The sequence below is a fragment of the Rutidosis leptorrhynchoides genome, chromosome 1, assembly GCF_046630445.1.
Source record: "Rutidosis leptorrhynchoides isolate AG116_Rl617_1_P2 chromosome 1, CSIRO_AGI_Rlap_v1, whole genome shotgun sequence".
In the NCBI taxonomy this organism is placed as follows: Eukaryota; Viridiplantae; Streptophyta; class Magnoliopsida; order Asterales; family Asteraceae; genus Rutidosis; species Rutidosis leptorrhynchoides.
In genome coordinates, this window is record NC_092333.1 from 62,653,752 (window position 1) to 62,681,588 (window position 27,837).

The 27,837-nt window shown below is 36.6% G+C and overlaps 1 protein-coding gene across 1 annotated transcript; it reads right to left on the reverse strand.

Annotated features, from left to right (window-relative positions):
* Positions 1-11,213: 11,213 nt before the first annotated feature.
* On the reverse strand, positions 11,214-13,382 carry LOC139875376 (hypothetical protein At1g04090-like). The gene is made up of 2 exons (XM_071862731.1): positions 13,238-13,382; positions 11,214-12,727 (listed from the first exon to the last, which is right to left on the reverse strand). The coding sequence occupies exons 1-2, from the start codon at positions 13,380-13,382 to the stop codon at positions 11,214-11,216; spliced, it is 1,659 nt and encodes a 552-aa protein (XP_071718832.1).
* Positions 13,383-27,837: the final 14,455 nt, after the last annotated feature.

Consider the following 27,837-nt stretch of genomic DNA (forward strand, 5'->3'; position numbering starts at 1 on the left):
ACCGGTTCTATTTCTTCATCCGGTTCCGATTCTTCTTCCGGTTCCGATTCTTCTTCCGGTTCCGACTCTTCTTCCGGTTCCTCTTCGGGAACTTGTGAATCAGTCCACGAATCATTCCAATTTACATTTAACTCTTCATTATTATTAGGTGAGTCAATGGGACTTGTTCTAGAGGTAGACATCTATCACATAATATCAAACGCGTTAAGAGATTAATATATCACATAATATTCACATGTTAAAAATATATAGTTTCCAACAAAATTTGTTAAGCAATCATTTTTCAAGTAACCACGGTCGAAGTCCAGACTCACTAATGCATCCTAACAAACTCGATAAGACACACTAATGAAAAATTCTGGTTCTCTAAGACCAACGCTCTGATACCAACTGAAATGTCCCGTTCTTATTGATTAAAAACGTTCCATATTAATTGATTTCGTTGCGAGGTTTTGACCTCTATATGAGACATTTTTCAAAGACTGCATTCATTTTTAAAACAAACCATAACCTTTATTTCATAAATAAAGGTTTAAAAAGCTTTACGTAGATTATCAAATAATGATAATCTAAAATATCCTGTTTACACACGACCATTACATAATGGTTTACAATACAAATATGTTACATCGAAATCAGTTTCTTGAATGCAGTTTTTACACAATATCATACAAACATGGACTCCAAATCTTGTCCTTATTTTAGTATGCAACAGCGGAAGCTCTTAATATTCACCTGAGAATAAACATGCTTTAAACGTCAACAAAAATGTTGGTGAGTTATAGGTTTAACCTATATATATCAAATCGTAACAATAGACCACAAGATTTCATATTTCAACACACATCCCATACATAGAGATAAAAATCATTCATATGGTGAACACCTGGTAACCGACATTAACAAGATGCATATATAAGAATATCCCCATCATTCCGGGATCCTCCTTCGGACATGATATAAATTTCGAAGTACTAAAGCATCCGATACTTTGGATGGGGCTTGTTGGGCCCGATAGATCTATCTTTAGGATTCGCGTCAATTAGGGTGTCTGTTCCCTAATTCTTAGATTACCAGACTTAAATATAAAAAGGGGCATATTCGATTTCGATAATTCAACCATAGAATGTAGTTTCACGTACTTGTGTCTATTTTGTAAATCATTTATAAAACCTGCATGTATTCTCATCCCAAAAATATTAGATTTTAAAAGTGGGACTATAACTCACTTTCACAGATTTTTACTTCGTCGGAAAGTAAGACTTGGCCACTGGTTGATTCACGAACCTATAACAATATATACATATATATCAAAGTATGTTCAAAATATATTTACAACACTTTTAATATATTTTGATGTTTTAAGTTTATTAAGTCAGCTGTCCTCGTTAGTAACCTACAACTAGTTGTCCACAGTTAGATGTACAGAAATAAATCAATAAATATTATCTTGAATCAATCCACGACCCAGTGTATACGTATCTCAGTATTGATCACAACTCAAACTATATATATTTTGGAATCAACCTCAACCCTGTATAGCTAACTCCAACATTCACATATAGAGTGTCTATGGTTGTTCCGAAATATATATAGATGTGTCGACATGATAGGTCGAAACATTGTATACGTGTCTATGGTATCTCAAGATTACATAATATACAATACAAGTTGATTAAGTTATGGTTGGAATAGATTTGTTACCAATTTTCACGTAGCTAAAATGAGAAAAATTATCCAATCTTGTTTTACCCATAACTTCTTCATTTTAAATCCGTTTTGAGTGAATCAAATTGCTATGGTTTCATATTGAACTCTATTTTATGAATCTAAACAGAAAAGTATAGGTTTATAGTCGGAAAAATAAGTTACAAGTCGTTTTTGTAAAGGTAGTCATTTCAGTCGAAAGAACGACGTCTAGATGACCATTTTAGAAAACATACTTCCACTTTGAGTTTAATCATAATTTTTGGATATAGTTTCATGTTCATAATAAAAATCATTTTCTCATAATAAAAACTTTAAAGTCAAAATTTATCATAGTTTTTAATTAACTAACCCAAAACAGCCCGCGGTGTTACTACGACGGCGTAAATCCGGTTTTACGGTGTTTTTCGTGTTTCCAGGTTTTAAATCATTAAGTTAGCATATCATATAGATATAGAACATATGTTTAGTTGATTTTAAAAGTCAAGTTAGAAGGATTAACTTTTGTTTGCGAACAAGTTTAGAATTAACTAAACTATGTTCTAGTGATTACAAGTTTAAACCTTCGAATAAGATAGCTTTATATGTATGAATCGAATGATGTTATGAACATCATTACTACCTTAAGTTCCTTGGATAAACCTACTGGAAAAGAGAAAAATGGATCTAGCTTCAATGGATCCTTGGATGGCTCGAAGTTCTTGAAGCAGAATCATGACACGAAAACAAGTTCAAGTAAGATCATCACTTGAAATAAGATTGTTATAGTTATAGAAATTGAACCAAAGTTTGAATATGATTATTACCTTGTATTAGAATGATAACCTACTGTAAGAAACAAAGATTTCTTGAGGTTGTATGATCACCTTACAAGATTGGAAGTGAGCTAGCAAACTTGAAAGTATTCTTGATTTTATGAAACTAGAACTTTTGGAATTTATGAAGAACACTTAGAACTTGAAGATAGAACTTGAGAGAGATCAATTAGATGAAGAAAATTGAAGAATGAAAGTGTTTGTAGGTGTTTTTGGTCGTTGGTGTATGGATTAGATATAAAGGATATGAAATTTTGTTTTCATGTAAATAAGTCATGAATGATTACTCATATTTTTGTAATTTTATGAGATATTTCATGCTAGTTGCCAAATGATGGTTCCCACATGTGTTAGGTGACTCACATGGGCTGCTAAGAGCTGATCATTGGAGTGTATATACCAATAGTACATACATCTAAAAGCTGTGTATTGTACGAGTACGAATACGGGTGCATACGAGTAGAATTGTTGATGAAACTGAACGAGGATGTAATTGTAAGCATTTTTGTTAAGTAGAAGTATTTTGATAAGTGTATTGAAGTCTTTCAAAAGTGTATAAATACATATTAAAACACTACATGTATATACATTTTAACTGAGTCGTTAAGTCATCGTTAGTCGTTACATGTAAGTGTTGTTTTGAAACCTTTAGGTTAACGATCTTGTTAAATGTTGTTAACCCAATGTTTATAATATCAAATGAGATTTTAAATTATTATATTATCATGATATTATCATGTATGAATATCTCTTAATATGATATATATACATTAAATGTCTTTACAACGATAATCGTTACATATATGTCTCGTTTAAAAATCATTAAGTTAGTAGTCTTGTTTTTACATATGTAGTTCATTGTTAATATACTTAATGATATGTTTACTTATCATAGTATCATGTTAACTATATATATATCCATATATATGTCATCATATAGTTTTTACAAGTTTTAACGTCCGTGAATCACCGGTCAACTTGGGTGGTCAATTGTCTATAAGAAACATATTTCAATTAATCAAGTCTTAACAAGTTTGATTGCTTAACATGTTGGAAACATTTAATCATGTAAATATCAATCTCAATTAATATATACAAACATGGAAAAGTTCGGGTCACTACACGATGGAGGAAGCTTTTGTTTCGGCCAGCAAAGGCACAAGGGATCGGCTAGAAAACGTTAAAGTTTTACTAGAACGCACCAAGGCAAAATACAAAACTCAGATACTTGTCATGACAAACATTATAAAAACTTACTTCACAGAACGAAAGAAGTTTATATTTTATATGAAGGCCAAAAATATTACACAATTCTTCCGCATATATTTTATGACGGAAGGCGTATGACAGATAGGTCACTAACCCATAGCTAATCTTCACGCAATATTTCAAAAATTCTTCCTCATATACTTTATGACGGAAGGCGTATGGCAGAAAGATTATTTTATAATCACTCTTCAAAGAACACTTCATAATAATTCCTCATTAATTTGATGACGGAAAGCGTATAACAAATTACAAGTGTCCTACTGAATATTTGAAGGCATAGTGTTTGCAAAGTGAATATTTGATATGTTGCTCATTCAACTGAAGTTAACAATGCAAGACACCCAAAAGCAAATTATCTTAAACACTTTTCAAAATGCTTTGTTCAGTTGTACAATATACAATTGTACATGAAATTTTATGATACGCTCAGTGCATAGCAGATGGGTTATAAACAACAAACATCAAAGTATTTGGCATAATTACTACAATAAGCATATGTTTATGGCATTCAAATTATCAATGTTCATTACAAACGGTTGTTCATCAAATAGTTGCAAGTTTATGAAAATTGAACATTGAGTACATCCTGAGTAGATGACTCCTCTCTGCTACACACTTCATCATAAACATCTATCTTCAGATTAATTAATCTGTCTTTGGCTTCATCCACCTTCTCCATAGTTCCAGGACGCATAAGGTTGGCAATAGCAGCAGGAAGCGTCTGGTTAGGGGTCAGGCGTTTGGTAATTTTGTTTGTAACATCAGAAATGAAATGAGTGCGAACAGCTTCAACATAATCATTGTAGGGTTTCCCCACAAGATTGGATCCAAGCACCTTCGCTATCACACCCAGTATCCCCTTCTTAAGCTCAGTAAAATTACTCTCACCCTTCTCCGCCCTCTGGAGAAGCTCAACAGATTTCTCCCTTTCTGCACTCAACTCCTTCTCTAGCTCACTCACCTTCACCTGCTCCTCCTCAAACTTTTTCTTTTCAGCATCCACCAACATGTCCTTCTCCTCTTGTAGAGCAACAGCGGCATCTTGAGCACTTTTCAGTTCAGCTTCTCTAGCCTTCAATATATTTTGAGCATCAGTCAAGGCACGTTCAGCATCAATTGCTTTTTTTCGAGCATTTGCACCTTGAGCAATCTCAGCACGGGCAAAGGCAAGTATGGATTCCTGTTGCTTCTCCAGTTGCAGTACAGAATCTAGATGGTTGGTCAGCAATACATGAGCTGCAGCAGTTGATTCCCTGAGCTGCTCAGAGCGGAGAGCGGTGAACTGGGGTTTTAGCTCAGGGATAGCATAACCCTGTAGAAGAAAATTTTTATGGTTAATTTCAAGCAACTCACATAAATAAATTGCAAGCATATACATGCAGGAAGTTTTATCATTCATACCTGAAGAAGAGTTGAAAATTCTTTGTCCTTAGTAGCAGGATTCTGAATGATCGCCTGCAATGTCCTCACATGAGTAGGAAGAGATGGCTCTTGAACATTGGAAGATGTGACAGCAGGGTTAGTGGTACTAGGAGGAGGAGAATGATAAGCAGAGTCGCCTTCCGACCTCTCTTCATGGAATTTAGATTCCTCAAATGGAGTAAATTTTGGGTCATGTGTTTTCAGACCCTTGTCTCCTTCACCTTCAAGGTTTTCTTCCGGCCTCCGTTCATCACCTTCAGTAGCCTTCCCTTGGCTATCGTCAGATTCTGCTAAAATCACTAACAGAAACAAGTTAGCATTATGAACAAATATAACTGTTATAAGCAAAGACATGTGCATTATCAAGAAAGAGCAGAATGGACATACTTCTTCTGCGTTTCTGCTTTTGGCCCCCCTCTGTACTTTTCACCCTCTTAGAGCCTATGCTCTTCTTCCTTGTCTTTTGGGTTGGAGGAGGAGTGGGGTTTGTTTCACCCGTGATGTCAACCGAGCCTGATGTCTGCTGCTCGGCGGTGGTGGTGTCATCCGCTGTCCGTTCAGTGTCTGTCTGTTCAGACCCAGACTCACTGTCAGAACTGCTGACAATGATTTCTTCCCCCTTTTCAGCAGCAGCAGCATCAGCAGCAGCCTTAGCCTCTGCTGCAGCTCTCTCTGCTTCTAGCTCTTTAGCAGTTTTAGCACGGTCAGTGATCTCAACCTCATCCTCCAAATCGAGGGATAAGAGAGCAGAGCGAACTTGCATCTCGGAGTTGGCTGCAAAAATTAAACATGGATAGTAATATAAGCAAACATGGTGAACAATAAGACGAGTATTTATATATATATATATATATATATATATATATATATATTAGGATGATCATATCACATCCTACCCTGATTCTTCTCACGGAGTACTTGCACATAAGTGCTTGGCCATTCTTGACTCACTCTACAAAGCACAAGAATCCCCTCATACTTCTCATATGATCTGGGCGGAAGGTGGAGCTCTTTTAAATTATTTACTATCCGCTGCTCTGCGGCAGAAATCTTAACACCCTTTCCTACACCAGCATCAATGGCACCCCATTTCCGGACAACAGAATACTCCTCCGGAATAACAGTCTCATCAACAAAGAAAAATGGACTCTTCCAGTCGTTCAAGTTTGATACTCTATTTGTACCAACAAAATGGGTATTTCGTTTACTATCAATAGTAAGCCAGCAGTCGCTAATTGTACGAATTCTAAACAAAGAGATAAAAACTTTAATTCGAGGCTTAATATTGATGGCATTACAATACATTTCAAAAAGGATAATTTTTTAAAGGCCATGGGGATGCATTTGGCTAAGGCAGGCCTTATAATATCTAAGAAGGCGGAGAAGAAAGTTAGTAAGGGGAACACGGAGGTTGCCGTGAGTAAGTTGTAAGGCGTATAAAGTAATTTTTCTGTCAGGAGGATGGTTGGCAGTTTGCCTGTTGGTAGGGAGAACAGGGTTGTATCAATTAAGATGGTGAAAGGCAATCTTCAAACCGTCTAAATATTCTCCTGTTAGTGATGAAGCCATCGTGCTAACTTCTGGAATGTCAGCAGCATTTGAATAAGAAGGCTCTGCGTGTTCTTGCCCAGTACTCGGTGTAGAAGCCATGGTAATAAAGTAAAAAGATATCAACAGGAAAGAAATAGCAGAAAGATGAAGTGTTACTGACCTTGGAAGACGATAAAACCTTAAAGAGTTGAAGGTTGGAGAAAGCGATGAAGATTTGGGAAGAAATGTGCTTTTTAGATCTTGGCAAAGGTAAAAAAGTGAAGATAAAAGGGTTATGCCGGTTTATATAGGAGTTCATTGATGTAATTTTTATGGACACGATTGTGACACGTGTATGGGTAAGTTTAAACGTAGGGTAGGAAATGACACTTTTTACAGCTAGAGGCGCGTGGAGATTCTTAACCATTTAAAATTAATCATCACAGCGTCAGTAAAATACGTCTGCATTTAATGCCTGTAATGTTTTCCCCGATGCAAATGGGCGATGAACAGGCTAGTTTGGCATGCATTATCAAAAGTTTAACAACTTAATCATTTTTCAAACACTTAAGTCATTAAACTGGGGGGGCTTAATGGTGTATCCTATCATATAGACACATAAAAGGCATAATGGTTGCATAAAAGTAGCATCGGGAAGGCTGGAAACAACAGTTTTGTGGAATTATCCGTCCAGCGTTCTCCGCTGAACAGGCTGCTCCGTCATGCGTAAGCCCTGAAGGCCGCCTAGCGCGTAAGCCCTGGCCGGAGAACGCCACTTTCAGCGTAAATTTCGGAACACAAGTAACAGAACGTATCATCATCTGACAATCTGGTGGATCTGACACTATAAATAGACCCCTTGGGTCGTCATTTTACACAGTTCAGACATTCTGTCAAATTTGAGAGCTGAGACTTCATCTCTCTCTCTAACACTTCCTCTCACTAGAAGTTATGCGGCTAGCACTTTACGCTCTACGGACGACAGATTGATTAAGCCACCCCACAAGTTTCTACACTTGTGAACCGGGTCTGCAGGGATTATTTCCCAAGAGCAAACATCAATCGGCAACACTCGCCCACTTAAAGCTAGATTACTTCTAGTATCGTGTTGACATACTAAGCCTTACCTCATAAGGAAATAGGTGTTAACATCGATTATAAAAAAATTCAAGAAAAAACTCTCGGGGTAAAAAGTTAAATGACTCTCTTCTGGAGGAAGGTTAGTTATGGTGAATGCGGTTCTAGCTAGCCTTCCTACTTATTACATGTATATCTTTAAAGTTCGTAAAGGTGTGATTAAAAATTGGAGATCGAGACACAATTTTTTTGGGGTGGGGAATATTTGGTTAGAAAAATGGTCCTCATGAAATGGAGTAAAGTTTGTTTGCCAAAGGAATGTGGAGGTCTTGGAATCGTATCTTTAAGGTTAATAAATTTGACCTTGCTAGCTAAATGGTGGACAAGATTTAATCATAAACAAGGAAGCTACTTGGAAGGTTATTGTAGAAAAGTCATTTGAAAGAAAATATTGTGGGAATTTGCCATCGGATGTGACGCAAATTAATAGAAATAAAGTTTTCTATGTGTGGCGGGAAATGTTGAAGCTTCAAAATACGGATGAGTTGTTTAATATTCTTAGTCCTCAAAGTTGGAGGTGGAAGATTGGAAATGGGTCTCACATTTCGTTTTGGAATGATCTATTGGTAGGAGTTTTTAAATTAAAAGATCAATTTCCGGTCCTATATCGTTTAATTTCTAAAAGGGATGGAAGAGTTGCGGATATGGAGGTGTTTGATAGTAATGGGCTAATAAATTAGGATTTTGGTTTCACACACGAACTTAACGAATATGAGCTATTCAAGGAGGCATCCAGCTACGTGTAAGTTTTGAGTTATAGGCAATGTTTGAGTGTTGGGTCTGATGATAAATGTGGTTGGTGTTTGGAATTTATAGAATCTATAGATAACTTACTTCTTCATTGTTCTTGGACTCGTAAAGTTTGGTCGGCTTTATTTTTTTTGGTGGAATGTAGAATGGACTATGCCTTCGACTATTCTCGAATTCTCACATGATTGGTTTAATGAAATTGGTATTAAAGCGGATAAAGTTTGGTCTTTAATAGGGGCGACCTCCATATGAGCTATTTGGTGTGTGAGGAACGATTTGATTTTCAATGGAGAGTACACATGTTGGGCCGCGACGGTGGAACGTGTCAAAGTGAAGGTGTTTCAATGGATAGTTAACGGGAAGTTTTGTGAGAGTCACCAATTTTATGTTTTGAGCTCTCAACCACGGTTGCTTTTGTAGTATAATCCTTAAAGTATGCTTGTGGTTTTTCGATTTATAGCCACTGTTTATGCTTCTATTTTATTTCATTCAAAGTGTAAAAGTCAAATGGTTTGAGCACGTAACCATTTGACCTTTTTGTAACTCTATTTTCCTCTTTTCACAAATTGTGAAATGGGTCGTTTATATATTTTCAAGTTTTTTGCAAAAAAATAAAAATAAAATTACAACCATCAATTATACAATTACGGAGTACAATTACAAATATGCCAGTCGATTATTTGATTATCACCAACAATATCAAATCTGATCTAATATGTTGTCGTCAACAAGCAACCATCTTCGATGTCAACAATTATCGTCACGAACAACCATCATCGCCGCCAACAACCATCACCGCCATCAACAATCCGTCATCATCATCATCAACAAACCATCACCAACATTTATCTGATCTAATGTGTCGACTAAAAGAGGGTTTTGTTGCTGTAAATTTTTCAATTTGTTTCATGTAATTTTTAGCGGGTCATGAACTTCGTTAGTCACATGTGATTTATATCAGTTTATATCAAAAATTAGAACATGCAAATAGTGTATACTAAAAGCGAAATCTGCAAGTGAGATGAAATCTGCTAGTGGAAGAAGAAGAATCTTGTCTTTGTTGAAATATATGTTGATTGTGAAGAAGAATTATATTATTAGGGTTCATGATTGTGAAATATATGTTAATATGTTATTTTGATTTTTGGATTTATTAAATTAGGGTTCATGATGAAAAAGAAGATGAAGAAGAAGATGAAGTTGAAGATCTAAATGAGAATGAAGAGTGCATGTTTTTGTCATTTACTTTTAAAGTTTCAGAGTTTTCGATTTTGATATTGATGTTTGATTTAGATTTTAGGTTGTGGGTCTTGTTCAAGGTTTGATTTAGATTTCAAGGTTTGATTTAATTAGGTTGCTTTGTTCCAGAAATGTTTGTAGAGATGTGAGGGAGAAATGCTAGATATAAGGTATTGAAGGCTGAAAGTGTATTAAAAAGATGAAAATACCTATCATGTGTTAGTCATATGATGACACTTAACGGATCATTTGGACGGAAAGTTGAGGGAGGGATGCAGATTACAAAATTTTGACAACCAAAGGATTCTAAATGCAAAAAATTTACTCGAAGGATGTTGTTAGCAATCTGAAGTATAATAAAGAGACCAACAGAGAAAAAATTCTCTAGATATTTGTACAAGCATAATATGCTAAACATGAGAATGAAAAATCGATCGACATACTAAACACAAAAATAAGCGTGACTCACTCTTGGAGATAACATAGTATTAGTATGAGAAAATAAAACTTGGTCAATCACATATACTTATGGAATTATAATTACTATGGAAAATAGATCTTTCATACGAAGTATTATTTTTATATTTTTTATTAAGAGTAATTACAAATTAATATGAACGGAGAAGGGGTTAAAGAAAACGAATTAACAAGTGTTATTCAATTCAATACTCCATCCGTCCATTATATTTTGAATTATCATATTATAAATATAAATTTTATTATTATACGGAGTACCAATTAAAAGAGACTTATGTGTTTAAAATTGAAAGTTGAAGAATTTTACGAGTAACGCTGGAGTAACTAACTAGAATTCATGATTAATTAGATTTAACTAATATAATATTACTTTATTTTATTTAGAAATATTTACTATTTATATTTATCATCTGATTTGTATTGTACTCCGTATTATATAGTAGGGTATGTTACTCTACATAAAATTAATAATATATACTCAATATTGTGTTGCCTGTTTATTGTTTATTATTTTCTTTAAGTTTATTAAGTACATATTAATAATTTCGACAAACGGTATGTATATACAAGTTGGAAATCTTGCTTTCAATAAGATGTTAAAAAAAGTCCACTAGTACTAAACAGAGACAAAAATCATCCAGATTTTCATTAATATTGTACGGAGTAGCTAATATGCTAAACAATTGAGTAAAATAGCACTACCATAAATAAAAAAAAACCATAAAAATACTTTAGTATATATATGTAGCTTCAAGATTTAACCAACTGCATCAAAAATAGTAATGGTAAATAAAATTAAATAGCCTCGGGTCTTAGTTGAACTAAGTAAAGTTCCTCATCTCTATTCCAACTCCTCTTAGCTTTTGGTCATGTTGGTCCATCTTCACTAAACAATTTTTTTGGTAATCTTTTAATAATTTGCCCAATAACTATCCTTTGATACCATGGTAACATTTTTACTACAGAACTCAATGCATCTTCAACATTATAATCTATATGTGGACCCCACCTCCTCGTATAGTTCAACCACGGTGGCTCAACAACCACACCACCCAAATACTCGGCCGCCACAACCACCGTGCAAGCACTCGTGTCCATAACCTTATCGCTCGGGGCCAACTTGTCTAGCATGCCAGCAACTTTTGCACCTACCCATCCATAACGAACATCCCCTGATCTTGCATACAATCCATGGCTATGTAACGCCGAGTAAGCCACTATTCTATTATTCTCGTCGAATTCCAACCCCGATGCACCGATCCATTCACCCCAACTATGTCGCGCAAAGTATACACTATTCAACTCTCCATTAATATTGCTTATCCTTAATGTGATATGTTCCCAATCACCTACATGCTCACCCACATTTCCTAATGGTATAGTAAAAGACAACACTTTTGCCGTTGATGGACCATTAAAAGGGTGAAACACCCAAATGGTAATATCAGTAAATAGTCCTCCACCAACCGGCTTAACATGAGCGTAAGAAGTAGCTTTTTGTAGATTACCAATCTTAACTCTATCTTTACTCGAATCATCAACCGGAAGATCGAGCCAATAAGTTTCATCATCCGGACCAAATTGTGGAAGGTTCGCACCATTTTTCTCAATTGCACTAGGGTAAGACTCTTCCCCTTGGCTACGGTAAAGCAATGCGCCACTATCGAAAAACCAATCAACCGATGAAGGAAGGTATTCTTCATCCGGATGGAAATAAATGATGGGAGAGTACTTGTTTATACACTCTTGAATTTGTGTCATATTCGGCATGTTTTCCAAGTCATCATTAGCCTTCAACTTCCCTAGACGTTCGTTTTTGATCTTGAAACCACCCATAGAACTATGAACTTGCAAACCGTTCATATCAATAACGTTCTTGTTCTCAAATAAAACCGTCATTTGATCATCATTTGGAATAATATTCGGTTGCTTCATTGGAATGTGATCATGATCATCTGTAAAGTCAACATGAACGCAACTCACTTTATCAAGTGACGGCTTGTTAAATTCGCGAGTGATCACGTACCCAATAGCCTTGTAGCCGTACGGGGCGATTGGGAGCCACACGTAAGCTTCACCGTCTTTTTTCTTTCTATTTAACGAGTGGCTAGACCACTTAAGAACGTATTCAGTTGGTGATTTGAGACTTGGTTTAACGGGATTGTTTGACACATCTTTTGCGACAAGAAAATGTCCAAAAAGTGGGATGTTGTTTGGATGTGCATATGATCCTAAACTTGAAAAACCATATGGGATTGAAACAGGATCATAAAATGTTGTCCCGGAGCCACCTTCATTCATTGACCATATTTTCTTGAATGATGTCACATGAGTCACAACTAAACCTCCCAAATCTATGCTTCCACTTGCAAACCCTCCACCTAAAATAGACAATCATCAAATTCAAATTAAATATCAAATATATATGAAAAATGAGTAATAGTCCGTACGTATATCAACAAGATCATAACCGGCCATCATCATTTTATAAATAATATATACGGAGTCTGTCTTTATACGGAGTACTAAAGGAAGAAAAAAATTATTACGGAGTATTACGTAAAAGAGTTAAATTGTACGGAGTAATAAAAATATCTACTGTAGTAATTAAAAGCGCACACCTACATGTATGCTTATTTTTTTTAAAGTGTAACATTTCTTATCAAAAAAGAGCTTGTGTCTAGAAATGTTTAAAATGGTATATAGACAAAGGTCGAGACTTGTATTAATTCATACACATGTGTAAGAGTATGACTTATAATAAAAAGCGATGTACGAATCACCTTGAGCGTAACATTTTGTTTCAAAAAGCACAAAACAGTCATTAAATTTAATTTAAATATACTAATTATAGAAAAATAAATAATTATGAAAGATGAAAGTGGGATTACCTTGATGATGAGGTGTCGATTTGGAAACAGAAGAAGGAAGTTGAAACATGTTATGAATATTATCTTGTGAACTAAACGTTGTTGCCACATTGCAAGAGAACAACAAAGAGATTAAGATCAGAGTGGCAACCGGAGAATAATTCATCTTTGAAATGAATTGAGAAAACAGGTTAATTCATTTGTGAATCACTTATCATGCTTTTATAGTTGGTCATAGATGCGTAATTTTTCATTAGATTTGGACGATCCAAATTTAATTTCCTTGAATATATTATACAAAAATAGGTGCATGCGATATATATTGTGTTGACATTCTAGCTAAATAAATTAGTAACATAATTCTTTTATTTAAGGAATTAATTTCTGTTGACTTTTGTATTATCTAATTATCTGTAACTATATACTTTATATGGTTGCAAAGATTTTTTTGTTTTTTTTTTTTTTTAATAAGTTTCATCCACTATCTACTTCACCTATCTATTAATCACCGGAATCATGCCTAATTTTTTTTTTTTTTTTTTGGGTAAAGGGTATCACCCGGTAAATTTTATAAAACTCAATAAGTTACACAGTATGTACAAATGATCACGCTAGACTTGAGCAAACCAGCACCAAAAGGCAAAAACACAGAGCTAACAAAGCTCAACAAACCAACTGAAAAAACACCTATTTCGACATTCTAAACAGACAAACCCAAATTATGGCACTTTCCACATATCTTTTACAAGACGAGACTGGGCTGTATTCTTGATCTTTAATGAGAGGAGCTTGAGACGCACAGTCGAATAAATATGATCCACCACCTTCTCCACATTGCAACAAACACCCTTAAAAATCCTTGAGTTTCTTTCTATCCAGATGGCGTAGACAGCTGCTGCAAGAACCAGTTTGAAAATCACCACACAAATCAAATTTCTGTGCGCAAAAGGAGTAATCTGTTGAATAATATCTTTCCAACCATACAAACACGCGAACTGAGGGACAAACTTCCCTATCTTATACCAAACACGCTTCGAGAAATCACATTCAAAAAACAAGTGAGCATGAGATTCAGAATGTAACCTGCAAAAAGAGCACACCATGGCATTTGCGTCCAGATTTTGAAGCTCCCATGCTTTTAATTTGTCATGAGTTTTCAACTTTTCACCAACTAAAAGCCATACCATAAAAGCATGTCTTGGGATACATTGAGAAAACCAAACACAGGCATGCCATTTAACCTTTGCAGCCCTAGGACGAATATTATTCCAAACATTACTAACCGTGAAATTGTTGTGTCTGCCATCAATATCCACCCAAATCATCGCGTCCGGCTTCCCAACATCGTGCGTCATTGGAATATCAGAAAGAAATGGATATTTCCTGATCCAACTATGGGGCCATTTCCATCCCACATTCCCACGAATATCTGCCACCTTAGAACATAGATTAAACCGAGTGAGTTGAATGTCTTGTTTTGTAATGAAAAATTCCAACGGCCCTAATTCACACCATGTGTCAAACCAAGCTGATGTAGAAATACCATCTCCAACCAAATGTTTAATAAATGGACGGATACAATCTCTCATATGAAGCAACTTTCTCCATCCCCAGCTTGCATTTGCGTTCAACGAGACCTCCCAAAAGATTTTATCTTGCAAACGATATGTGTGAATCCATTTGACCCACAAAGACTTTTTATTAGAAATTATACTCCAAATGTGATAAGTCACAAGAGCAGTGTTCCACCTTTTTAACCTTTTAGTCCCAAGACCACCTTCTTCTTTCGGCAGACAAAGATCAACCCATTTGACTTTAGCTTTACTACACTTCATCTCACCTTGGCACCATAAAAAACCACGCATCATTTTCTCAATATCATTAATAACTGCATCAGGAAGAATGAAAACCGAAGACCAGTACACCTGAAGAGATGATAAAACAGAAATAATTAATTGGACCCTACCCGCGAACGAGAGGAATTTATTCCTCCAGTCATCAATTCTGCTCTTCACTCTTTCAATGAGACTTTTACAGTCTTTATACACAAGACGTGATGACACTAGAGGGACACCCAAATAACTGATCGGAAGCTTACCTTCTTCAAAAGACAATATATTCAAAATTTGATCCTTAACTGCTTGAGAAACATTAGAAAAGAAAGCCGTACTTTTCTGGATACTTGGAACTAAACCGGAGCATTTTTTAAACTCTTCCAACGCCTCAGAAATCATCCTTACTGAATGCACAACCGCATGAGAAAAAAGAAACAAATCATCCGCGAAGCAAAGATTTATTATGTTCTGCTGCTGACATTTGGGATGAAATTTGAATCTATCGCAGTTAGCCACTTTTCGATGTAACATACGAGTAAGAACCTCCATGACTAACGTAAACAAATACGGGGAAAGCAGATCACCTTGCCTCAAACCCCGCTTTCCTTTAAAGAAGCCATGAAGCTCTCCATTCACATTAACAGAAAAAGATGATGTAGTCACGCATTTCATAATCCACAAAATCATAATCATGCCTAAATTAATAGTTACATAAGACACAAGTTAATACTATCATTCTATAAGTTATAATTTTTTTTTATCAATATAATAATGTAAATCATTCTATATTGTAATTAAAAAAGTTATACATTTAAAAACAATTATTTCAATAAAATTTAGTTTTCGTTAAATTTGGAAAATATTATTATATTTCTATTTATAAATATGCATGAATAATTGGATATGGATATAAGCCAGGAAGTCAAATTCTTGTTTGTTTTTTTTTTTTTTGGGAAGAAAATAGTCAATATTTAAATATTTTTTTATCTTTGTGTTGTTAGTCCAGAGGTAATGGTCTATTGGTCCGGGTTTCTTCCAAGGCAGCAATTCAGAGCATGTTATGCATTTGTGGGAGATGATTGCGTGGGTATTTTAGTCCCGCTGAGTGATCCCAAACTGTTATTCGAAAAAAAAAATGTATTCAAATACTTTTGTTTAATTATTTAGCATTTCAATGTTAATTAGAGACTGCATCGTTTGTATGAAAAAAGTTTTGTTCCGTAATATCTTTTGATCACTATTTGAAATAACATTGTGTTTTCTAACAAACATTTAGAATGTAGCTTTGGGTTAAATAGAAATTTATATAAACAAAATAACAAATACTCCGTATATATGAATAAAGAAGTAGACGATGTACAAATGATAGTGCATCAAGTTCACATGATTGCTCTGCAAGTATTGGCTACTTGATGTACAAATGATAGTGCATCAAGTTCCCATTGAGAGTGTCTTCATACCGTTAATATAGTCGCCAATTTAAAGATGTCAATAGCATTGAATAGCCAAACCATCGCTAATATGTATTCGTGAATGATTTCGTCCATTTTGAGCATTTTGATTCATGGACTTATATGCTACATTTACTTGCTACATTTTGATTTATTTAACAAAAATTTCAAAGATAGTTTATTTCAAAGATAGTTTTTTTTTTTTTTTTTTTTTTCCAAAGATACTAGTTGTTGTTTGACTTTTTTAAGTCATGTATATGCATCGCATTTTGGGATTAATGAGATTTAAAGAAAAGTGGTTTTGGTTCATAAAGTAAACGATCTATTCTAATCTCTTATTAAGTTAAGAAGATAATATAATATTTTTGTTACCAAAAACATTCAAAATGTATTTTTATGCAACACAATATGAAATTTTTTAGAGTGATCTTAATTAATGATCTAGGAAAGTCAAACCGGGGATATGTAATATAATATATCTGTTATCAATAAAAACATTCAAATTGTATTTTTATGTACAATCACTCTTACAATAAATGCATATTTTAGTAATATTAAATAAATAAAAAACCATAAACATTAAGAAAGCTAGTCAATCAAGTTCATCTCCATTTTTTCTAGTTTTCTACGTAGGAACTTCCTCGCAAAGTTGAACACGTAAACGGTTGAAAACAGGTTAAAGACGAACAAAAAAGACCAGTGTCAGTAGTAAACACTGGCGGAACTTAGTGGGGACCAAGGAGGGCCTTGACCACCCTATGTATTTGGACAATGGTGTTAATATTTTTTTATTTTATGGCTAGTTATGGAGTATTGATTGTTGTAGTACTATATGGCCCTCTCAAATTTCTAACTTATATTGCCTGCACACGTATTCTTCTATTGGTCCATCGATGTTATAATTACTATTAACCTATATATAAACAAAGTTGCAGATTAATCTTTATAAATTAAAGTTTTCTAACAATATATGTAATGATATTTCTGATCATGCATATTTTAACCATAGAAGTAATATGCTTGTTCAACGCGTAAAGTGAGGTTTAAGGATCTTAGAACAAGGCTCTCCGGTCCGGCTACCGTGAATAACCATGGCCGACATGATGATGTCGGCGGGGTGGCCAAGTGATTAAGTCCACCTTTAATGACGATCGTCGATTAGAAGGCCCCAAATAAGGTCGTAGGTACTAGTTAATCAAGAAACTAACCTGTTAACCTTTGAAAGATGCTCGGCAATGTTGGTTACGTAAGACGTGTATTAGATGATGATTACGTAAGGTGATTGTGTTTAGAATGATAGTTAGGGTTTGTATATATAGGCAAACCCAAATTCTAGAACCATCCGAGATAATGGCAATCCTTTCCATAACGAACTCCCCCGAATCACGGATGTAATTATGGAAAAGATATTTACTTGATAGCCAAGTAATCGCTGTACTGGGAACAAAGGCATTAGATACGAATCCGCATACCGCATAACGAACATGAGTACAAGCATACGCACACTAGTGGGTGCCCGCATACATATGGGGTGCGCATGTGGGTTGCGGTATCATTATGTCCCCCCAGTTTGATGTTATATGGCGCAAGACATATGATATCAAACTATTAAGCGGAAAAAACAAGAAAACGGCTAGCATTCAATGTTCCGCGTGCGTTTCGAGGTCATTTAATGCCTGTCACTGTCGCAGAAGCCCATTCGGCTGACAAGACGTAAAGTGGCAGTTGGCAGGCGCGTGTCAGCCACGCGCTCATATGTAACAATAACCAACTGACATCCACGCGCGCACTGAAAATGCAACCCGTTGATCGCGTAACACGTGTACAGCCACGATCACACCATTCCACCCCATGACTCCAAATCTTCACTATAAATAGCCCCAATTCACACACAATTCCATTTTTCTGCTTCAATCTTCCCCAATACGCTGCTATATTCAATTCCGATCAAATCCTAAATCCGGCCACCGTCTAAAGGTTAGTAATTCTCCAATCACTCTATAGAAAATGACTAAGGCTAACGAGACCTATGTAGATAGTGTTAGATCGATTATAGAGCAGAAACACATTGATCACTTAGTTAAACAATACCCACCGTTAGCAAAGTACAATCCGGTGCCACCCCTGCCCAATCAACGTGCTCACGAGCCACCGGAGAAGAAGGTGGCCATCTATGAACATGCGTTCAAGCATGGCAACTTTAGGGTTCCCCCCTCCGACTTCTTCCTAGGCTTACTAGATCACTTCAGAGTGGGATTAGGGCAACTACACCCTTATGCCATAGGTAAAATAGTACTGTTTGAGATGTGGTGCGCCGCACTCAACAAAGTACCGTTGGTGAAAGTTTTCTGTCATCTATACCGCTTAGCCAATCACTACAAATCCTGGTTCACCTTCTTCACCCGACAAAATTTCACCAAGACCCCAAAGTCGAATGCGGGTAACTGGAAAGAAACTTTCTTTTACATTGACCAAACTATAGTTGGTACCAATTTTCCGCAAACGCTTATATGGTGCGAGAAGGTGGAGAAGGATGTGAACAAAACCCCGGTCCTCTATGACGAGGAAACAAAACTATTGGCGGAGTGCGCTAACGCACAGCTAGTGCACCGGTCATACGGGAACGTGATGCGGTTAGGGAAGATATCCGCACACTGGCCATGGGAAGATGTGCGTCCAGCCATAGTCAGACCGGATGGAAAGGGTAGGAATAGTATAAACACGTACTAATATAACAGTTTGCTATTTATATGTGCTAACGCATGCGTGCATGTTTGCAGAGATGAAGATGAAGAAAGTACTGACTGCGGAGGAGATTGCGGGCATCGCCTTTCGCAAGCAGAATGTGAACCAGCAGTTAGAGCAAGAGAAAACTGGCGAGAATGCACCTGCCACCTCCGGTAATAAGCGCAAGGCCGCCGAAGCCTCCCAACCCTAACAGAAGAAGAAGAAACTCACTCCCAAACAGAGGGAGGATAAGCGGAATGACAACTTCGTTCCCATTGAACCCCGTTCTGCGGATCTACCTCCCCCTTCTTCTGGTAAGAGTTCTGCTTTCGCGCATACCGCATACTTAAGTTTGCATTTATTTAACCATTTATTAATACGCAGAGCATGCTGAAGAGACGCATCACACCCCACCGCGGGTCAATCCGGACCTTGAAGCTACCGCCGAGTCAAAGGACAAGACGATACACCTGGACTCCGAGTCTACACCAACCCCGCCACACGGTAGCTTTCGATTGGCAAACCTGGCGCAGCTCACCCAGTCATCGGCGGAAAACGCCACAGAGAATCCGCCTTCCTCCAACAAATCTTCCCGGCTGAGTTCCGCAACTAACTAGCCGCACTGCCCTTTAATCAGGCGCTCAACGCCTTCATCTAAAACGTCCTCGTCTTTTTGGGCATGGTTGCGGATCAAGCCCGCCGTTCCAGTAACTTGTATCAAGTGGCCGTGCGGAAAGAAACAGAACTAGGGCTGCTGCAAGCGGGAGTTGATCAGGTTAAGAAAGAAAGGGACGCCGCGGAAAAAGCGCGCAAGGCGCAGTGAAAACCAAAACCGCATTGATTGAAGAGAGAAAGAAAAACCGCGAGCTGGTTGGGGCGGTTGACCAGCCCAAGGGGGAGACTGAGCGTCTGCGGGTGGAGCTGGAAAGGGTGAACAGGGAGAAGGATGATGCGGTGACTTGCCGCGAACTGGCAGAGGCGGACTTATCAAAGCTTCGCACCGCCCTTCCTACCATTGCGCAGAAGGTGATGGATTCTGGGCCCGTATCCGACAAGTTTAACGCCTACGTTGAAGCGGTGAAGGACCACGAAATCAACAAGGCAGTTCTGGAGGTGATCCAAGCTTGCGGTTTGACACCGCCGTACCCTGACATCGTACAAAAGAAGCTAAAGGAGGGTACGACTGCGGTGGTAATGGAGGCGGAAGAAGCCGCCACAGCCATCCCAATCCCCCTGATCAATGCTTTTGCTGCGGACCCGAATATGTCGGTTGACGGGTTCCTCAAGGAGGATTATTAGTGTTATCTTGTATTCGTTCGCAAGTCCTGTGTTCAGGCAGGCAATTGTAAATACAATTTTTGGGCCCTAAGTCCCGTGTTGGGCAGGCACCTGAAACGATTTATTTGTAATAACATTAGTTTATATTATACATTATTGTGTTACGCATACGTTATCTATTAATTGTTTATATATCGCTAATCAAAACAAAAGATGAACCGCATGCCTATGCGCATAGTTAACCAAAACTCATGCGCATACGCAGGTACTGTGTAAAATAAACCAACATTTTAGCAATTTTACCTTTAATAATTTAGACTCAAAAGCTACTGCGTTATTGCTTTGTCATGTGCTAGAGGTGCACTTTAGCTGTATGGTAAGCAACGCAACTAAAAACAAACCAATGCTTTTATACTTAAGAGTTCCTCAAGCAAACCAATGCGAGAGTAATTACGCACAAGCAAACCAATGCTTGTATTTTTAAGTCGACTTGGCAGCCATCTAGTCTGCGTGGCGCTTGGCTAGGGGAAAGCCAATTCCATTCGCCTGCCGTTAATATCTAGCCTTGTAACCAAACAGGCTTCTGCCGCACGGGGGCTAGAGGACACCCCTTAAGTAGGCAGGAAACGCATACAAAAAAGAGAAATACACATCAAAAGTATGCGCGAGTAAATATTCAATTGTCATTAATAATGTTTACAACCGCGACACATCCAAACGGACGGAAAATACACAGAAAAAATAATGTGCTAAAATAAATTGGAGTGATCAGGTCTATCCAGCTACATATAACATTTTTTCAACAATGTCGAGTGCCAAGTGTGTTTCACAGGCTTTCCATCTAATGTCTCGAGATGGTATGCCCCGGTGTTACTCGTTTTTGCTACCCTATACAGACCTTCCCAGCAGGGGCCCAATTTCCCAGTATCCTCCGCATGACTTGCGTCATTCTGACACCAAACTAAGTCCCCGCACTTATAAGAGCGCGAACGCACACGCTGATTGTAGTACTTTGCAATTTTCTGCTTGTTATTGGCTTCGTTTACCGCCGCAGAGAGTCTGCGTTCTTCAAGCAGATTAAGATTTTCCCGCAAAGCTTCTGAGTTATTTTGTTCGTCAAAATTCTGTATGCGAAACGTTGGTACCCCAATTTCTGCGGGCACAACAGCTTCTGATCCATAGACCAAACTGAACGGAGTCTCACCAGTGCTTGCTTTGGGCATTGTTCTATGCGCCCACAAAACCTTTGGTAGCTCATCCACCCAACCAATGCGACCATGACCCAATCTAGCTTTGATTCCAGCTACTATATCCCGGTTGGTGACCTCGCACTGGCCATTCGCCTGCGGATGCGCAACGGAAGTAAAGGTTTGCTTAATATTAAGCTCCGCGCACCAACTACGAAAAGGATCCCCCACAAACTCTGTACCGTTATCACTAACGATTTCGTTTGGTATGCCGAATCGACAAACTATGTCTTCCCATACAAAATTTCGCACCCACTTTCCTGAAATTATTGCCAGCGGTCGCTCTTCAACCCACTTAGTGAAATAGTTGATTATAACAATCAAGAATTTGATGTTTCCTGTGTGTGCAGAGTATGCGTAAGATACTGACGTAAATATCATACGGTATAAAATAAATGAGAATATTACCTCGGCCTTTTGGAAATGGTCCGACTATGTCAATTGCCCATTTACAGAATGGCCATGGTGAGGAGACTGGTATCATAGGATGCGCAAGTGCCCTGCTGATAGGTGCATGTATTTGGCAAGATTCACATTGCTTCACTATTCGCGCGGTATCTACGTACATAGTGGGCCAATAATAACCTAGCCGCATAATTTTTGACACAATAGACCTGTGCCCCGAATGAAGAGCTCATGCACCTCGCGTATAACCTCCTCTGCCTCTTTCGGACCAATACACCTTAAGTGCGGCCCTAAATAATTTTTTTGATATAGGACGTCACCCTCAAGGGCATACAGTGGTGCCTTGGTGCGGACCTTCTTCGCATCAACGGAATCCGCAGGTGATGTGCCGTCCCCCAGGAAAGCAATAATAGGTGTCATCTATGTTGAGCTGGATTCCTCAACTGGTGCTACCAAAGGAATCATAACAATGGATTTCGCATGCAGTTCTTCTATAAGAACTTTCTTCCCCAGATGATCAAAAGCCAAAGCGGCCAATTTGCTAAGCGCATCTGCTTTCTTATTTTGCCCCCGCATTACGTGGGAGATTTGAAAAGCTTCAAACTGGTCAGCGAGGTTATGAACAAGCGATAAATATTGTTGCATGGCAATATCATGCGCTTCAAAGTCCCCGCTGACTTGACTACATACCAGCTTTTAATCCACATAAGCGTGCAGAATTTTAACATTCAATTTATGCGCAATGCGCATACCCGCTAACAGAGCCTCCTATTCTGCTTCGTTGTTCGTAACAGCAAAATTAAACCGTAGCGCATATGTATGCTCTTCGCCATCTGGACTAGTTAAAATTACACCCGCACCCGCGCCAGCTGCGCTGCAAGCACCATCGGTGTATAACTCCCATGATGACAAAGTTGGTGCAGGCATATTTTGATGTTCTGCTGATGCCTCGACATCCGCAGGCAACTCTGCTAGGTAATCCGCAAGTATTTGACCCTTAACCGCGCTTCGCGAAGAAAAATTTATTTCATGCTCGCCTAATTCAACAGCCCATTTAGCCATTCGGCCAGGGATCTCAGGTTTATATAGCACCTGAAACATAAGATGATTGCGTTAGTCAATGCGGTATTCCCGGTCATTGTCGCAAAATAGGTTTTTACCAACCTGCTTGATCGGCTGATCAGTTAGAACTACAACTGGGTGTGCTTGAAAATATCGGCGCAAACACCGCGCCGTATGGACTAGCGCATATACTAGCTTTTCTATTGGTGCATAGTTTACTTCGCTTGCTGTCAACGTCTTGCTTACGAAGTAGACTGGCATTTGCGCCTGAGAAAACTGAAACAACCCAACCCGTATTCCATACGATAATTTTTTTTATTAAAATAATACACATTTACGCACCAATTAAATATGTAAACCATTCCACACGTTTCGTTAAAACATACAACGAGTTTAGTGTTTACAAAAGGCACAAAGGCCATTAACGAATGTGATACAAGTTTGACCAATACAAAAATGATAGTTTTAAATCAAACAACACATCGAGCATGGTTTGGGACTAAACTACCCAAAACGCTAGGCCAACTTCCAAAAGCTCCAACATAACATCATCAAGGGACACCTAGTGCCCAACAACCCCCTTGCCCTTGTCCACACCTGCATCTAAAAAGATAAACAACGAGAGGGGTAAGCTAATGCTTAGTGAGTGCAACAATTATACGTTTACATATACAACCTACTTACTTGCAATCACTTACGCATTTACTGAAATGTCCCGTTCTTATTGATTAAAAACGTTCCATATTAATCGATTTCGTTGCGAGGTTTTGACCTCTATATGAGACGTTTTTCAAAGACTGCATTCATTTTAAAAGAAACCATAACCTTTATTTCATCAATAAAGGTTTAAAAAGCTTTACGTAGATTATCAAATAATGATAATCTAAAATATCCTGTTTACAAACGACTATTACATAATGGTTTACAATACAAATATGTTACAACGAAATAAGTCTCTTGAATGCAGTTTTTACACAATATCATACAAGCATGGACTCCAAATCTTGTCCTTATTTAAGTATGCGATAGCGAAGCTCTTAATAATCACCTGAGAATAAACATGCTTAAAACGTCAACAAAAATGTTGGTGAGTTATAGGTTTAACCTATATATATCAAATCGTAACAATAGACCACAAGATTTCATATTTCAATATACATCCCATACATAGAGATAAAAATCATTCATATGGTGAACACCTGGTAACCGACATTAACAAGATGCATATTTAAGAATATCCCCATCATTCCGGGACACCCTTCGGATATGATATAAATTTTGAAGTACTAAAGCATCCGGTACTTTGAATGGGGTTTGTTAGGCCCAATAGATCTATCTTTAGGATTCACGTCAATTAGGGTGTCTGTTCCCTAATTCTTTGATTACCAGACTTAATAAAAAGGGGCATATTCAATTTCGATAATTCAACCATAGAATGTAGTTTCACGTACTTGTGTCTATTTTATAAATCATTTATAAAACCTGCATGTATTCTCATCCTAAAAATATTAGATTTTAAAAGTGGGACTATAACTCACTTTCACAGATTTTTACTTTGTCGGGAAGTAAGACTTGGCCACTGATCGATTCACGAACCTATAACAAATATGTACATATATATCAAAGTATATTCAAAATATATTTACAACACTTTTAATACATTTTGATGTTTTAAGTTTATTAAGTCAGCTGTCCTCGTTAGTAACCTACAACTAGTTGTCCAACGTTAGATGTACAGAAAAAAATTGATATATATTATCTTGAATCAATCCACGACCCAGTGTTTACATGTCTCAGGCTAGATCACAACTCAAAGTATATATATTTTTAGAATCAACCTCAACCCTGTATAGCTAACTCCCACATTACTGCATATAGAGTGTCTATGGTTGTTCCAAATAATATATACACATGGGTCGATATGATATGTCAAAACATTTGCATACGTGTCTATGGTGTCCCAAGATTACATAATATATTAGAATACATGTATAATACAATATAAGTTAGCTAGGATATGATTAATATATTTTTGTTGCCAATTTTCACGTTGTTACAACAAGAAAAATTATCCAATCTTGTTTTACCCATAACTTCTTCATTTTAAATCCGTTTTGAGTGAATCAAATTGCTATGGTTTCATATTAAACTCTATTTTATGAATCTAAACAGAAAAAGTATAGGTTTATAGTCATAAATATAAGTTACAAGTCGTTTTTGTAAAGGTAGTCATTTCAGTCGAAAGAACGACGTCTAGATGACCATTTTAGAAAACATAATTCCACTTTGAGTTTAATCATGATTTTTGGATATAGTTTCATGTTCATAAGAAAAATCATTTTCCCAGAAGAACAACTTTTAAATCAAAGTTTATCATTGTTTTTAATTAACTAACCCAAAACAGCCCGCGGTGTTACTACGACGGCGTATGTCCGGTTTTACAGTGTTCTTCGTGTTTCCAGGTTTTAAATAATTAAGTTAGCATATCATATAGATATAGAACATGTGTTTAGTTGATTTTAAAAGTCAAGTTAGAAGGATTAACTTTTGTTTGCGAACAAGTTTAGAATTAACTAAACTATGTTCTAGTGATTACAAGTTTAAACCTTTGAATAAGATAACTTTATATGTATGAATCGAATGATGTTATGAACATCATTACTACCTCAAGTTTTCTGGATAAAGCTACTGGAAATGAGAAAAATGGATCTAGCTTCAAAGGATCCTTAGATGGCTTGAAAGTTCTTGAAGCAGAATCATGACACGAAAATAAGTTCAAGTAAGATTTCCACTCGAAATAAGATTGTTATAGTTATAGAAATTAAATCAAAGTTTGAATATGAGTATTACCTTGTATTAGAAAGATATCTTACTATAAATAAGAAAGATTTCTTGAGATTGGATGATCACTCTACAAGATTGGAAGTAAGCTAGCAAACTTGGAAGTATTCTTGATTTTATGAAACTAGAACTTGTAGAATTTATGAAGAACACTTAGAACTTGAAGATAGAACTTGAGGGAGATCAATTAGATGAAGAAAATTGAAGAATGAAAGTGTTTGTAGGTGTTTTTGGTCGTTGGTGTATGGATTAGATATAAAGGATATGTAATTTTGTTTTCATGTAAATAAGTCATGAATGATTACTCATATTTTTGTAATTTTATGAGATATTTCATGCTAGTTGCCAAATAATGGTTCCCACATGTGTTAGGTGACTCACATGGGCTGCTAAGAGCTGATCATTGGAGTGTATATAATAATAGTACATACATCTAAAAGCTGTGTACTGTACGAGTATGAATACGGGTGCATACGAGTAGAATTGTTGATGAAACTGAACGAGGATGTAATTGTAAGCATTTTTGTTAAGTAGAGGTATTTTGATAAGTGTATTGAAGTCTTTCAAAAGTGTATGAATACATATTAAAACACTACATGCATATACATTTTAACTGAGTCGTTAAGTCATCGTTAGTCGTTACATGTAAATGTTGTTTTGAAACCTTTAGGATAACGATCTTGTTAAATGTTGTTAACCCATTGTTTATTAAATCAAATGAGATGTTAAATTATTACATTATCATGATATCATAATGTATTAATATATCTTAATATGATATATATATACATTAAATGTCGTTACAACGATAATCGTTACATATATGTCTCGTTTCAAAATCATTAAGTTAGTAGTCTTGTTTTTACATATGTAGTTCATTGTTAATATACTTAATGATATGTTTACTTATCATAATATCATATTAACTATATATATATATCCATATATATTTCATCATATAGTTTTTACAAGTTTTAACGTTCGTGAATCGCCGGTCAACTTGGGTGGTCAATTGTCTATATGAAACCTATTTCAATTAATCAAGTCTTAACAAGTTTGATTGCTTAACATGTTGGAAACACTTAATCATGTAAATAACAATTTCATTTAGTATATATATAAACATGGAAAAGTTCGGGTCACTACAGTACCTACTCGTTAAATAAATTTCGTCCTGAAATTTTAAGCAGTTGGAGGTGTTGACGCATCTTCTGGAAATAAATGCGGGTATTTCTTCTTCATCTGATCTTCTCGTTCCCAGGTGAACTCGGGTCCTCTACGAGCATTCCATCGAACCTTAACAATTGGTATCTTGTTTTGCTTAAGTCTTTTAACCTCACGATCCATTATTTCGACGGGTTCTTCGATGAATTGAAGTTTTTCGTTGATTTGGATTTCATCTAACGGAATAGTGAGATCTTTTTTAGCAAAACATTTCTTCAAATTCGAGACGTGGAAAGTGTTATGTACAGTCGCGAGTTGTTGAGGTAACTCAAGTCGGTAAGCTACTGGTCCGACACGATCAATAATCTTGAATGGTCCAATATACCTTGGATTTAATTTCCCTCGTTTACCAAATCGAACAACACCTTTCCAAGGTGTGACAACCCGTAAATTTACAGCAAAATTTAAACAAAAAATTTTATATGATTTCATTAAATTTCGACTATTTCTGACGATTCACGAACAATTATTTGTAAATAATTACGCATTAATTTGATATATTAATATTATTATTATTAATATCCTTTTTAAACAAGATATCAATAATTAAT

What these genes read in the sequence shown, in the direction of transcription:
- LOC139875376 (XM_071862731.1), bottom strand. Translation starts at nt 13,382, where the DNA reads ATGAATTATTCTCCGGTTGCCACTCTGATCTTAATCTCTTTGTTGTTC. An exon ending in ATCGACACCTCATCATCAAG is followed by an intron (nt 12,728 to 13,237) that starts GTAATCCCACTT and finishes TGTCTATTTTAG; the next exon opens with GTGGAGGGTTTGCAAGTGGA.